The 14,457-nt window shown below is 40.0% G+C and overlaps 2 protein-coding genes across 2 annotated transcripts; both read right to left on the bottom strand.

Moving 5' to 3' along the window:
• Positions 1-1,074: 1,074 nt before the first annotated feature.
• LOC113068763 (tripartite motif-containing protein 16-like) lies at positions 1,075-5,628 on the bottom strand. Its single transcript, XM_026241620.1, has 6 exons — positions 5,036-5,628; positions 4,759-4,842; positions 4,446-4,679; positions 2,162-2,321; positions 1,984-2,031; positions 1,075-1,759 (listed from the first exon to the last, which is right to left on the bottom strand). Exons 1-6 carry the CDS (start codon positions 5,606-5,608, stop codon positions 1,236-1,238), a joined length of 1,623 nt encoding a protein of 540 aa, XP_026097405.1. The 5' UTR covers positions 5,609-5,628; the 3' UTR covers positions 1,075-1,235.
• A 759-nt stretch (positions 5,629-6,387) lies between these two features.
• On the bottom strand, positions 6,388-10,309 carry LOC113068757 (tripartite motif-containing protein 16-like). The gene is made up of 6 exons (XM_026241616.1): positions 9,664-10,309; positions 8,704-8,799; positions 8,391-8,624; positions 8,055-8,211; positions 7,444-7,491; positions 6,388-7,233 (listed from the first exon to the last, which is right to left on the bottom strand). Exons 1-6 carry the CDS (start codon positions 10,234-10,236, stop codon positions 6,707-6,709), a joined length of 1,635 nt encoding a protein of 544 aa, XP_026097401.1. The 5' UTR covers positions 10,237-10,309; the 3' UTR covers positions 6,388-6,706.
• Between the last annotated feature and the right edge of the window lie 4,148 nt (positions 10,310-14,457).

Here is a 14,457-nt window from a genome sequence, read left to right as displayed (position 1 = left end):
ACCTGTTTTATACTTACCATTAAAGATACAGTAATGATATAAAAAAGCAAAGAGAAAGAGAAAGAAAACATTCTCCTTGTATATATATATATATATATATATACCAGCATTATAAAATGCATTAAACATTACACCTGTAGGGTTTCCCAAACTGGGCTTAATATAAGAACTGAAGCAGGTTTGTGAGTTGATAAAAAGCTAATAATTAATTAAAGCATAAAAATGAAAAATAAAATATTCAATAATAGAATACAATAGAGATTTATTTCCAAACTAATATTAGTTTGACAACATTTTTTGTCCAGACTTCTAGAATAAAAAGTTCACGTGTTTGCAATTACATATATTTGAATTGAGAAAATAGTAATCATATTTGCGTGACCCCCCAAATCCCTATAGTCTGGGATGAGAATAGTTAAGAGCGAGGAGATAGGGTGGAGGAAGGATGCCGGAAAACTGTCGTGAAACAGAGGTGAGTTGGCTGTATATATAGCCTAAATATTGTGCTAGTTAAGTTGATTATCTAGACGAACTCCACCTGTGTTGAATTGATTGATTATCTGAACGTGCTCCTCCCGAACCTTGTTAATAAAACATCACTTATTGAAGGTCACTAGATATGATGAAGACACAGTTTTCCACATCTACAAATCACTAGTGTTTAGTAACTTGCATAATTTTTTGTTTCATACATGCTGTAATTGCTTGAGAGGTCCCCCCCCCCCCCCCCAAATTCAGAAGCACCATTTGCAAATTTATTTACATGACATTTGTGAATATATTCCAAGCTAAATGTTATGACACTCTGTATCATAAAAAAACAAGTAATAAAACAAGTAATTAGGAAGAATCAATAAATTATGAATAATTTACTGCCATTGTGTGAATAAAATGTAATCATGTAATACTCAAAAAGGTAACTATAATCTGAGTATGAGCATTTTACAATGTATAATACACTAATTACAAGTACTTACCACATAAAAAATATACATCATAACTTATTCATGGAAATACCAAAATGAAAATGTAAGTGAATTATACAAAGCATTTGTCAGTATACATAATATACCATAATATTCCTATTTCACTTTGTTAGTTGGTTTACATGTTTTTGTTTTTTTAAGTAAGCCTAAGTAATTAGATTTTACAATGTATAACATCTCACTGTTCCTGATTTATCATGCAGCTCAAATCATTATGTTTAGAATCTCTCGTCAGTCTATTCTGATTCATCAACACAGTTTCACTGATGATGCTCTAGAAATCCTAAACCCAGGATAGAGCGTCTGAGTGAATGTGGTCTGGACTGTGTGGATGAGGCTCATTGTGTCAGAGACGCTGTAGAAGGACAGAGTTCCTGCACTGTGATCCACAAACACTCCTATTCTACTGATGATGGACTTTACAGGGAGATCAGTCCTTATTAAATTGTGCATTAAATAGTATTTCGGAGGAATGCATTCCAAACTCCAGGACTCCTCATTATTTCCAAACTTACACTTATGACCCCGTCCCTTTCTGTTGATGCTCTTATATGACACTGCTATACGCACTCCATGATCACCTCTTCTCCACTCCAGCTCCCAGTAACAGCGTCCACACACACTCTCTCTACACAACACCTGATTCACATCAAATCTGTCTGGATGATCAGGATACGACTGATCTGTTCTACTGCCAGTAATAACTCTGTTGTTCTTAGACAGACGGAGGCGTTTAAATGCTGTGTTTGGATCCAGAGTGAGCTGACGGGAATCTGATGGAGATAAAACACATCAGAATCAGGAATTATGAATCTGTTTGATTCATGTAGCTGAACTCTTTATGCTCAGTGTATCATCAGTTTCTCAGTACAGATGACCAGATATCCTGAGCTAATCATCATTTACATCATCAGTTATAAAACTCTTCTTTCTCCTTCTACAGGAAGAACATGAACACACTCAGTGAGTTTTTCTGCTTGTTTTCTTACAGACTTACATTGTAGGAAGTCGTTCCTGGTTCTGGGAACAATGTTGGTGAATGTGACTGTGGAAATCAACAGACATGAACAGTGTGATTCTCATGATCCTCCATCCATTCCTAAGACATTTCTAATATGATGTTCTTCATGATGATCAATTGGTTTCTGAGAGCAGATGAATCTCCAGGACTTTACCTCTGTCTGAGATCTTCTTGAGCTGCTCTTTGCAGAAATCCTCCAGTTTGTCTCTCAGCTGATGGACAGATTCTCTCAGACCATCAGAAGAGACGAGAGAACTGAAGGGATTTTCATTTATGTCTGTAGATTCAGGAGGTGCTGAGAGAGACGGGAAACTCTACAGAAAACAGAAATCAAACTCATCAGCTCCACACTTCACCCAGTAACCTGCAGAACATCAGATTTGTGCGGCTCTTGTAGACTTGACTAATGTTTAGTAACTCACCCCAGTCCAGCACTACATCAGCTTCATTCTTCTCATATATCACATTAGAGCTATTTAAACTTTCTGGAAAATAGTTTGGATCAAAAAACATCTCCTAAGATCATAAATCTATCAATGGAGTCTCACTGTAGGCTTGAGTAGATTAAAAAAAAAAAAAAAAACACCTCACATCCTACCATTAGGTTGACCATTATTTATAACTTTAGAGCAGATAGTGACACTTTTAAACTACACAAACATGACTCAGTTTCATAAGGATCAAGGTGCTAGATATAATGCAGTTTTTGTTTTATCATAAAATTCTGAATCAACAAATCCTGGAGTGACTGAACAATGCTTCAGTGCTTTGAAACAAAAACAGAACCTGACCATGTCTTAAAACCATAGTTCACCCAAAAATTAACATTTTCTGTTCATTTCCTCACCCTCAAGCAATCCAACAAATAGTTTTTGTCTCTCTCTCTTCTTAAGTAGAGCAGTAAAGAGGTTTTTAGCTGAAACCTTGGTCTTAAGTGATTCATAAAATACAAGTTAGCGGTTTCCCATCTTTGATATTTAATTGTGATACTTAATATTCTAATTGTGTACATACTATATCATTGCATGATTATGTAAATTAACTAAATTAATTGAAATGAATTGAGAGAACTGGATTTCCACTTTGCCTGAGGGTCTGGATTACTGGTAATAAAGTTCAGTTTCTTGTGCAGACAGATCGTTATGCTTTATAAGACCTCAGTATATTGTCAGGAGCCACGAGTATTCATTTTGTTTTTCCCGATTTGCTTTATTTTTAGTCTCAAGAAAGTGCAGCCACTGACTTGCATTATATTGCATTATCAGAGCTCCTTTAGAGGGCTTTCCATCCTTAACCTTCACATAAGGTAAGGACTCTGGACCTTCACCTTCTCACCCAATCCCTACTCCATTGTCATGTTGCCCATAACAGGAGACTTGACCATGCCTGGATCCAGCAGCTTTTCGAGTGTTTCCAGGCCAATCATGGACCGAGTAAACAGGTATTTTGACTCCGTCAAGGAATGCATTCCTTCAAGGACCTCATTTAAGATTTCCAGACATTGCATATCTCTCTCTGTGTGTGAGATTGTTTGTGGGGGGGGGGGGGGGGTGCTCTGTCTCGATCTCTAGCTGGATTGCCCATGACCTCCTCTAGAGGCCAATCCATCCCTTACCTTCACCTTCTCACCCCAGAGTCCTTTCCCAAAAACCCCAGCATAGGAACTGATTACAAACACAACTGATTACAGTTGTACTCAAGTAAAGGTGGCATTGGCGCAGTGGATAAGACACATGCCTTTGGTGTGAGAGACCCGGGTTCGAGTCTTCTGTGAAACACCAATGTGTCCCTGAGCAAGACACTTGACCCCTAGTTGCGTTGGCTAAATGTAAATTAACACGCACACATTGCTAAGTCTGAATTAGCTCTTAAGAGACATTCCTAAGCATTTCATTGTTTCCTTGCCTATGTATTTTTGTCGCTGGATTGTTCCCTGGTTTGTGATTGTTGGCTGCCTGCTCTGACCAATGCCTGTTATTTGGATTACTCTTTTGTCTTGCCGTGGGACATAGCTGTTTGCTGGTGTTTGACCCTGCCAGTTTAAACTACGCTCTGTAATACAGCTTGCACCTGGATCCCTTATTCCATTGTCATGCCGCCCAATCACCAAGGAACACAGTTTCAGTTGAAAACTAATTATTTGTGACACCTTCAATTTTTGTCTGATATCCCTGTTTGACTGATTGCTAATATACGGCTTTGAAGATGTATACTTTGAAGATCACCTGATCCATATTTTAAAAAGTTGAAAAGTTTGTAAAATGTTTAACTGTAAGTGGCGCTAGTGATGTTCGGCAGCTACATATATCTTCCAGAACAGAGAGCTGATAGAAGATGATTATATAATAAGAGACTCATGAAATGTTTCTCTGTGAGTCTCTGTCACAGCAGGATCTGCTCAAGTCCACTATGATCCTGTTCTTGTAGATCTGTGTTACCTGCAGGAACTGGATGTGATTCTGTGTGTGTGAAAGCTGCTCCAGCTCAGCGTCTCTCCTCCTCAGATCATTGATCTCCTGCTCCAGTCGCTCCAGTCGTCCTTCAGCTCGACTCACTGCAGTCTTTTCCTGATCTCTGATCAGTCGTATCAGCTCAGAGCGGCTTCTCTCAATGGAGCGGATGAGCTCAGTAAAGATCCTCTCACTGTCCTCCACTGCTGTCTGTGCAGAGCGCTGTTAGGACACACAGTGATTCAGCTTCTGTGAGTCTGAACTGAGACGGAGACAAACTTCTCTTCTTCTCCAGACTCACCTTATGAGACTCCACAGTCTCTCTCAGCTGCTGGAGATCTTTCTCTCTCTGCTGGGATGTCTTCTGCATCTTCTTAATCTGCTTCTGCACGACAAATGGATGACAGTAAATATTACAGAAAACTATTGTCTCTAAATCATCATGTGGACAGAAGTATCCTGTAAAAGTGGAACTGATAACCAATGGCTGCAGGTTCAAAGTCAAGCAATTGTACATGAATTAAAATGCAGATATAAGCTTGTTTCTCTTCATAAGTGTAAGCAGTAGAGTTAAATACCTGTTTCTCTGTCCTCTGTGCTGCGGCTGATACAGTGTTGTGGTTTTTATGCTCATATTTTGTACACAGCTCACAAATACATTGTTGGTCAGTAATACAGTACATTTCCAGATGTTTCTCATGTTTCTGGCAGATCATCTCCTGCAGTTGTCCAGTGGCTTCAATCACTTTGTGTGGCTTACGTGAATGAAGTTCCTCATGACGGTTGAAATGATTTTGACAGTAAGATTCCTGACACATCAGACAGGACTTGACAGCTTTGTATTTTCTTCCAGCACAGACATTACACTGCACATCTCCAGCTCCAGCGTCACAGTCAGCAGGACGTTTCCTGTTCTTCAGTTTCTTCACTATTTCAGCCAGCACAGTGTTTCCAGCTAAAGCAGGTCTTGGACTGAAGGTCTGTCTGCACTGAGGGCAGCTGTAGACTTTCTTCTGATCCTCCTGATCCCAGTGGTCTGTAATACAGCTCTTACAGTAACTGTGTCCACACTGGATGGTCACTGGATCCTTCAGGAGATCCAGACACACTGGACACATGAACTCATCCTGAGAAAAGCTGGCTTCTGCCATTTTACTGCTTGAATACAGAGACACAACACAGAACAGCTCAACTACACTTTCACTTTCTTTTCCCCTTGAGTCATGTGTTTCCTGTTTCCTGGTAGTTTAAAATATGTCTAAGAAATACCCTAACTCCCCCATCAAATAAAAAAAAATTCCCCCCATAATCATAATCATGCTACCGATGGTGATTTAATCTAACGATCACTTAGCTCATATCATATCTAACCATGCAAATTATTATTATTGTTATACTTTGTTTTCAAATTGTTAACGTTAACAACATCAGTATAGCAAATTTATGTTCCTTAGAACTGGTTCTATTTGATCTTGTGTAATCCTGTGTATCAGTACCACTTAAATTAGAAAACAGTATTACAAGCATAACATTGTGAATCGGGCTAAGGTAAGGAGATAGCGTTGAAACCTTGGCTGGTAATGTACTTGCTCAAAAATTTATTTTGGATCATTTTTAACCAAAGAAAAGTCATGGACTGCAGCTTTTAAATAAAGTGTGACCAAAAGTAACTATGAACATTTGAAAATGTAATATACTTGAGGTACTTTATTTTTGGAATCTGATTGCAGATTAATCAGTTACTGCCCAACACTTCTGACCTGCCCCCCAACAAGTGAGGCACACCCACACACACACACACACACACACACGCACACGCACGCACATACGCACGGACGCACACACACACGCGCGCACAAACACACACACACACACACACACACAAAGGCATGACAAGAAAATCAGTGGCAAAAGAACACAAAACACTGAAAAGTGTTGGAGAAACATGAGATGAATAAGGAAAATGATTAATTGTCTGTGATCATTTGAATTGAAAGGATTTTTAATAAATAAAGTAATAATAAAAATAACTGTACATTGACTGTACATTAAAAAACTAAACGACTGATTTCAGTCAACACATGCAGAGGATGAGAAAAGAATAGAAACTACTATTTGAGGATTTTATTTACAAATTTATTTTGATTCATGTTATTTCACTGACAGAAGTTCAGCTGCAGTATTAATGTCATGAAAAGATTATGCATTAAAGCATTATGGGTAGAATCTCTCGTCAGTCTATTCTGAGTCTAACACAGTTTCACTGATGATCCTTTATAAACACCAAACCCAGGATAGAGCGTCTGAGTGAATGTGGTCTGGACTGTGTGGATGAGGTTCATTGTGTCAGAGACGCTGTAGAAGGACAGAGTTCCTGCACTGTGATCCACAAACACTCCTATTCTACTGCTGATGGACTCTACAGGGAGATCAGTCCTTATGTTATTGTGTTCAAAACAGATTCTGCGGGGAGAGCAGTACAAACTCCAGGACTGATCATTATATCCAAACCAACACTCAACACCCCGTCCCTTCCTGCTGATGCTCTTATATGACACTGCTATACGCAGTCCATGATCACCTCTTCTCCACTCAATCTCCCAGTAACAGCGTCCACACACACTCTCTCTACACAACACCTGATACCAGTAATCAAATCTGTCTGGATGATCAGGATACGGCCAGACTGTGTTAGTGTTAGTAATAACTCTGTTGTTCTCAGACAGACGGAGGCGTTTATTCCCTGTGTTCGGATCCAGAGTGAACTGACGGGAATCTGATGGAGATAAAACACATCAGAATCAGGAATTATGAATCTGTTTGATCTTTTCATGTTCAGTGTATCATCAGTGTCTCAGTACAGATGAACAGATATCAGTGCTAATCATCATTTACATCATCAGTTATAAAACTCTTCTTTCTCCTTCTACAGGAAGAACATGAACACACTCAGTGAGTTTTTCTGCTTGTTTTCTTACTGACTTACATTGTAGGAAGTCGTTCCTGGTTCTGGGAACAATGTTGGTGAATGTGACTGTGGAAATCAACAGACATGAACAGTGTGATTCTCATGATCCTACATCCATTCCTAAGACATTTCTAAAATGTGAACCTGGAGCACAAAACCAGTCATAAGTGTAAAGTTTTCAAAATTGAGATTTATACATCATCTGAAAGCTGAATAAATAATCCTTACACTGATGTATGGTTTGTTAGGAAGACAATATTTGGTTGAGATACAATTATTTAAAAATTTGGAATCTGAGGCTGCAAAAAAAATATATAAATATTGAGAAAATCGCCTTTTAAATTTTACAAATTAAGTTCTTAGCAATGCATTTTACTAATCAAAATTTTTTGTTTTAACATTTATAAATATCTTCATGGAACATGATCTTTACCTAAAATCCTAATGATTTTTGGCATAAAAGAAAAATCGATAATTTTGACCCATGCAATTTATTTTTGGCTATTGCTTCAAATATACCCCAGAGACTTCAGACTGCTTTTGTGCTCCAGGGTCACATACGATGTTCTCCATGATATGAGATAATTATGGACTCATTTCTGAGAGCAGATGAATCTCCAGGACTTTACCTCTGTCTGAGATCTTCTTGAGCTGCTCTTTGCAGAAATCCTCCAGTTTGTCTCTCAGCTGATGGACAGATTCTCTCAGAGCATCAGAAGAGAGAGAACTGAAGAGATCTTCATTTACGTCTGTAGATTCAGGAGGTGCTGAGAGAGACGAGAAACTCTACAGAAAACAGAAATCAAAACTCATTTATAAGTGGTGTCTCTTTCAAAAGATGATCAGATGAGAGTCTGACTGATGATTGTATAATAAGACACTCATGAAATGTGTCTCTGTGAGTCTCTGTCACAGCAGGATGTGCTCAAGTCCACTATGATCCTGTTCTTCTAGATCTGTGTTACCTGCAGGAACTGGATGTGATCCTGTGTGTGTGAAAGCTGCTCCAGCTCAGCGTCTCTCCTCCTCAGATCATTGATCTCCTGCTCCAGTCGCTCCAGTTGTTCTTCAGCTCGACTCACTGCAGTCTTTTCCTGATCTCTGATCAGTCGTATCAGCTCAGAGCGGCTGCTCTCAATGGAGCGGATGAGCTCAGTAAAGATCCTCTCACTGTCCTCCACTGCTGTCTGTGCAGAGCGCTGTTAGGACACACAGTGATTCAGCTTCAGTGAGTCTGAACTGAGACGGAGACAAACTTCTCTTCTTCTCCAGACTCACCTTATGAGACTCCACAGTCTCTCTCAGCTGCTGGAGATCTTTCTCTCTCTGCTGGATTCTCTGCTGGAGCGTCTTCTGTGTCTCCTTCAGCTGCTTCTGCAGGACAAACAGATGATAGTGAATATCACAGAAAACTACTGGCTCTAAATCAACACATGGACGGATGAATCCAGTAAAAGTGGAAGTGATGGCTGTAGATTGAAACTCCAGAAATCATGACAGGAGTATGTGAATTCACGTGAAGTTTAAGCCTGTTTCACACTACAAGTGTAAGTATTATAAAAATGAAACTGACAGAGACATAGAGCTTCACACTGACAGTGTTTCTGCTGCGTAATTAAAACTGCATAAATAACTGATGAATAGTTCCCTCCATTATTTTATTTTGCTTAATCAAATCCTATTTTATTAAAGATTGTGTTGATAACAGTTTATGGGGCATTTTCACCAAACATTGATACTCTTCTAATAGCTGCTGTTCATTTATGCTGAATGCTATAACCTGTTAATATGAGCACCAATATAAACAGTTATAGGGAAAGTTACTTTTAAAAGTTACAATATTCCATTACTCCTTATAAAGTAACTAATTGCATTTGTTACTTTTTATGTGTCAGGGAACAGGCAGACCCGTTCCCAGCCAGTGGCCGACACAGGTATAGTGAAATTCCCATCATTCCCAGGATTAAAGACTGTTTATTTACTCCCCGTCTCCTCGTTCCGCACTTTTCCCAACACAGATCGTGACATTTGTGTCACTTATTTGAAAGAGTAATTTGACATTTTGTCGTACATTTTAAAAATAATGTGTTACATCACTAGTTACTTGAGAAAAGTAATCTGAATACATAGTTCACATAACTTGTAATGTGTTACCCCCAGCGCTGAATATAAACACATATGAAATGGGCACATATGAAAATTGTTAGCAATATTTAATTAGAGTCAAGATTTAAATACCTGTTTCTCTGTCCTCTGTGCTGCAGCTGATACAGTGTCGTGGTTTTTATGTTCATCCATCGTACACAGCATACATATACACTTCTGATCAGTGCGACAGAAAACCTCAAGAAGCTTCTCATGTTTCTGGCAGATCATCTCCTGCAGTCGTCCAGTGGCTTCAGTCAAATTGTGTCTCTTTCCTTTAAACAAACTCTCGTGTTGTTCGAGGTGATTCAAACAGTAAGAATTAAGACACACCAGACAGGACTTGACAGCTTTGTATTTTCTTCCAGTACACACGTCACACTGCACATCTCCAGCTCCAGCATCACAGTCAGCAGAGAGTCTGGTCTTCTTCAGTTTCTCCACCAGTTCAGCCAGAATGGTGTTTTTCCGTAAAGCAGGTCTTGGACTGAAGGTCTCTCTGCACTGAGGGCAGCTGTAGACTTTCTTCTGATCCTCCTGATCCCAGCAGTCTGTAATACAGATCTTACAGTAACTGTGTCCACACTGGATGGTCACTGGATCCTTCAGGAGATCCAGACACACTGGACACATGAACTCATCCTGAGAAAATCTGGCTTCTGCCATTTTACTGCTTAAATACAGAGACACAACACACGACAGCTCAACTACACTTTAGTTTCTCTTTCCCTGAAATCATGTGACTCCTGTTTCCTGGTTATGTTTGAGTCACGTGTGTATAACAGGTTTGTCTGTGAGTCTGTAAATCATGAAATGTCTACTAGATGTCAGTCTCAGACAAACTCTCAATGAACACAAGTTACAGAGAAGCAGCACAAGAGCTTTAAAAACTGCAGAAATACTGCATCCTGATTACTACACTTAATGCAGAACTGAAAACTTTGTCGAGATTAAGCGTTCCTTCATGTTCTCACAAATGGATCTCTTTTCTAAAAGGAATATGGGTTCAGTGTTCAGCTGACTGATGGGAGTGGCTACTGATGAGTCATGTGACCTGCCATCATCCACTGATATACAGTGCTAGGTAGAATGTAAATAAAACCTGATTACATGATTACAGATTACATGATGAAAACTGTAGTTAGTAACATTCTAGGTTACCAATTTTAGATGATGTATTCTCACTGCTTTTTAGATTACTTATAATCAAACCTGTTTTATACTTACCATTAAAGATACCATAATGATATAAAAAAGCAAAGAGAAAGAGAAAGAAAACATTCTCCTTAAATATATGTATATATATATGTAATGCATTAAACATTACAATTGCAGGGTTTCCCAAACTGGGCTTAATATAAGAACTGAAGCAGGTTTGTGAGTTGATAAAAAGCTAATAATTAATTAAATCATAAAAACGAAAAATAAAATACTCAACACTTGACACTTAACACTTGAATACTAAAAATATGAATATTTATTTGTTTACCTGCAGGTCAGTATGAATATTAGAGATTTATTTCCAAACTAATATTAGTTTGACAACATTTTTTGTCCAGACTTCCAGAATAAAAAGTTCACGTGTTTGCAATTACATATATTTGAATTGAGAAAATAGTAATCATATTTGCGTGACCCCCCAAATCCATATAGTTTGGGATGAGAATAGTTAAGAGTGATGAGATAGGGTGGAGGAAGGATGCCGGAAAACTGTCGTGAAACAGAGGTGAGTTGGCTGTATATATAGCCTAAATATTGTGCTAGTTAAGTTGATTATCTAGACGAGCTCCACCTGTGTTGAATTGATTGATTATCTGAACGTGCTCCTCCCGAACCTTGTTAATAAAACATCACTTACTGAAGGTCACTAGATATGATGAAGACACAGTTTTCCACATCTACACATCACTAGTGTTTAGTAACTTGCATAATTTTTTGTTTCATGCATGCTGTAATTGCTTGAGAGGTTTTCCCTCCAAATTCAGAAGCACGATTTGCAAATTTATTTACATGACATTTGTGAATATACTCCAAGCTAAATGTTATGACACTCTGTATCATAAAAAAGTAATAAAACAAGTAATTAGGAAGAATCGATAAATTATGAATAATTTACTGCCATTGTGTGAATAACATCTAATCATGTAATACATAAAAAGGTAACTATAATCTGAGTATGAGCATTTTACAATGTATAATACACTAATTACAAGTACTTAATTTTTGGAATCTGATTATGTAATCCAGATTACTACCCAGGGGTGCATTTCCAAAACAACAATGCATTACCAATAGAGTTCAATAGAACTTACCACATAAAAATATAAATCATAACTTATTCAGAGAAATAACATTGACTATATACGGTACAGACTTAAAGACATGAATAATTATTTCCAAGATGACGCATATCATTACAGAGCAATATAGTAACAGAGGCTTGCATTGTATTATTCATTGTATTTCCTCTTCAGGAACTCGAGCTGCATCGAAACGCTTTGGGGAACGCGTTTAGCGTGAGTGACTCTGAATATGATATCTGTCTTATAGAAGAGTGTGACGTCACGGGCGGGGTGACGTAAGCGACCAGGAAGCTATAAAGACACGAGCCGCGCAGCTGGCTTCAGCTTCTGCGTTTTCAGCAAGCGCTCTATGTGTGCATGTCATTCTGTCTTGTCAGTCTTATTTATTGTTGTTTGTCACTATTAGCTCCTAACAAAGGGTAAGCAATAGTCAAAGAGCAAAGCTAAGAAGAGACATCTGAAAGGCGAATCCAGATCGCGTTTCAGATTGTGTGTTCATCACGAGTGGGAATACTCTGTCTGTGCGCGGTCTGCCTGGGATTGAGGCACGCTGTTTCGGCTCTTGAGGGAGCCGACTGCCTGCACTGGTACAAGCCAGTGTGGACGCTTCGATCCCGGAGGACTCTCTCGAGGGGGAGTCTTCGCCAGCGTTCCTCGCGGTGTCGGTCCTGCTTTCGCCGAGGCGGAGCGACGCCTGCACTCGCTGGGTTCGCAGATAAGATCTGCTGGAGGGTAGGGAGACGGGCGCGTCCCTATCTCCTACCTCACCCACCAGATCTGCCCGATCTCCGGGTGTGGAAGCCCGAGTGCTGCGGTCCTTCCCCCCCCCCGAGTGACGGCCGTGATGCACCACCTTTTTTTTTCTCCGAGGAGATTGAAACGGAGGGCGTCGATGAGCTCGCAGTTGCACAAACATAAGCTGCATAAACATCAATTGCACAAACAAACAGTTACACAAGCATCAGTTTCACAAACATATTATGCCTAACTGTATAACGAGCAGTATTAATGAGGAGCGCAGCTCACGCAGTCAGCTCTCGAAAAAAATAAAAATAAGGGGGCTGACTGTGCTTCTCGCATATCTAAGGACGGGGCGAAGACGGCTCTGCCTATCTCCACCCGTATTCCCTAGATTTAGAGTTCATTCTCGAGGTTCGGAAGCACGCGAAGCGGTTCCTTCCCCCTCTGTGAACTCGCAGCTGCAGCTACTTATCTCCGAGGAGATTAATATTGTTTGTGTGACTAAGCGGCTCGCGTGTTGCCGAGGCAACGCATGTACTACATAATTTCAGTTTTGATGTAAATCTTGCCAAAACCAGACCGTCTTTACTCATCTGATTGGTTAACTGCATTAATTCTGAGGAATTAAATTCAGTATCTATCTGACTATGAGAAGTTAGATATGAATTATATTAACAATGCAGACCGTGTTTACTCGTCTGATTGTTTGTTTGCATTAAATTCTGAAGAATATAATGACACTTATCTCACTCTGAGAAATTATATATACTGGAGGGGCTGCTGGGCGGGAGCAGAGGGCAGAGGGCGACCCCTACTGGGGTGGAGCGGCGTACACCGCATTACACGGTTGCCGTCTCGCCTCAGCGCCCTCTGGGGGCCGGTCTGCCAACCCTGCCAGTGTTCCAGGGCGCAGCGGTCCCCAGCAAGCATCATTCTCAGTATTTTCCGCCCGTGCGCGTAGCGGGGCTGAGACGCTCTCTACCCCTGCGGGGGCCTCTTACACCAGAGGTCAGTCTCGAGAGACTGATTCCCTTAGTAGATTATTTAGCAGCATGAAAACTACTGCCAAATGTATCTCAATGGGTCCTGCATACAGTAGAAAAAGCTACCGTATTCAGTTCAGCTCTGTACCACCGATATTCAACGGGGTCATTCCGACGATGGTCGGCCCCGGGCAGGGTCTGGTTATGGAACAGGAAGTGGAACCCTATTAGAGAAGGAGGCCATCAAGGTGGTCCCTCCTCAAGACAGGGAGTCCAGGTTCTACAGCTGGTATTTCACAGTTCCAAAAAAGGATGGGGGGTTGCGTCCGATTATAGACTTGAGGGTCTTAAATCGTTCAGTTATGAGATTGAAGTTCAAAATGCTCACGATCAAGCATGTTGTAGGTCAGATCAGGTCCGAGGACTGGTCTGTCACAATATATCTCAAAGATGCATACTTCCACATTTCCATCCTTCCACAACACAGGAAGTTTCTGAGGTTCGCTTTCGTGGGCGAAGCCTACCAATATCGAGTACTTCCCTTCGGCCTTGCACTCTCACCCCGCACGTTCACAATATGTGTAGATGCGGCTCTGGTTCCCCTGCAATGTCTATTCACTTTATATGCTCTAGACATAAGGTATGTTTCACATCATTATTGGGTGGTTTAATATTCGAATTGTGTAAACATTATGTCATTACATGATTATGTAAATGAACTACTAAAGTGAACCGGTTCATTGAAATAAACTGTCTGAGAGAAATGCATTTTCCACGTTGCCTGAGAGTCTGGATTACTGCTAATAATGTCCAGTTTCTGTAAGACCATAAAATAGTGTAAGACCATTCATAAGACCTAA

Source organism: Carassius auratus, linkage group LG49B, assembly GCF_003368295.1.
Source record: "Carassius auratus strain Wakin linkage group LG49B, ASM336829v1, whole genome shotgun sequence".
NCBI lineage: Eukaryota > Metazoa > Chordata > Actinopteri > Cypriniformes > Cyprinidae > Carassius > Carassius auratus.
This window is presented reverse-complemented; position numbering and strand designations above follow the sequence as displayed.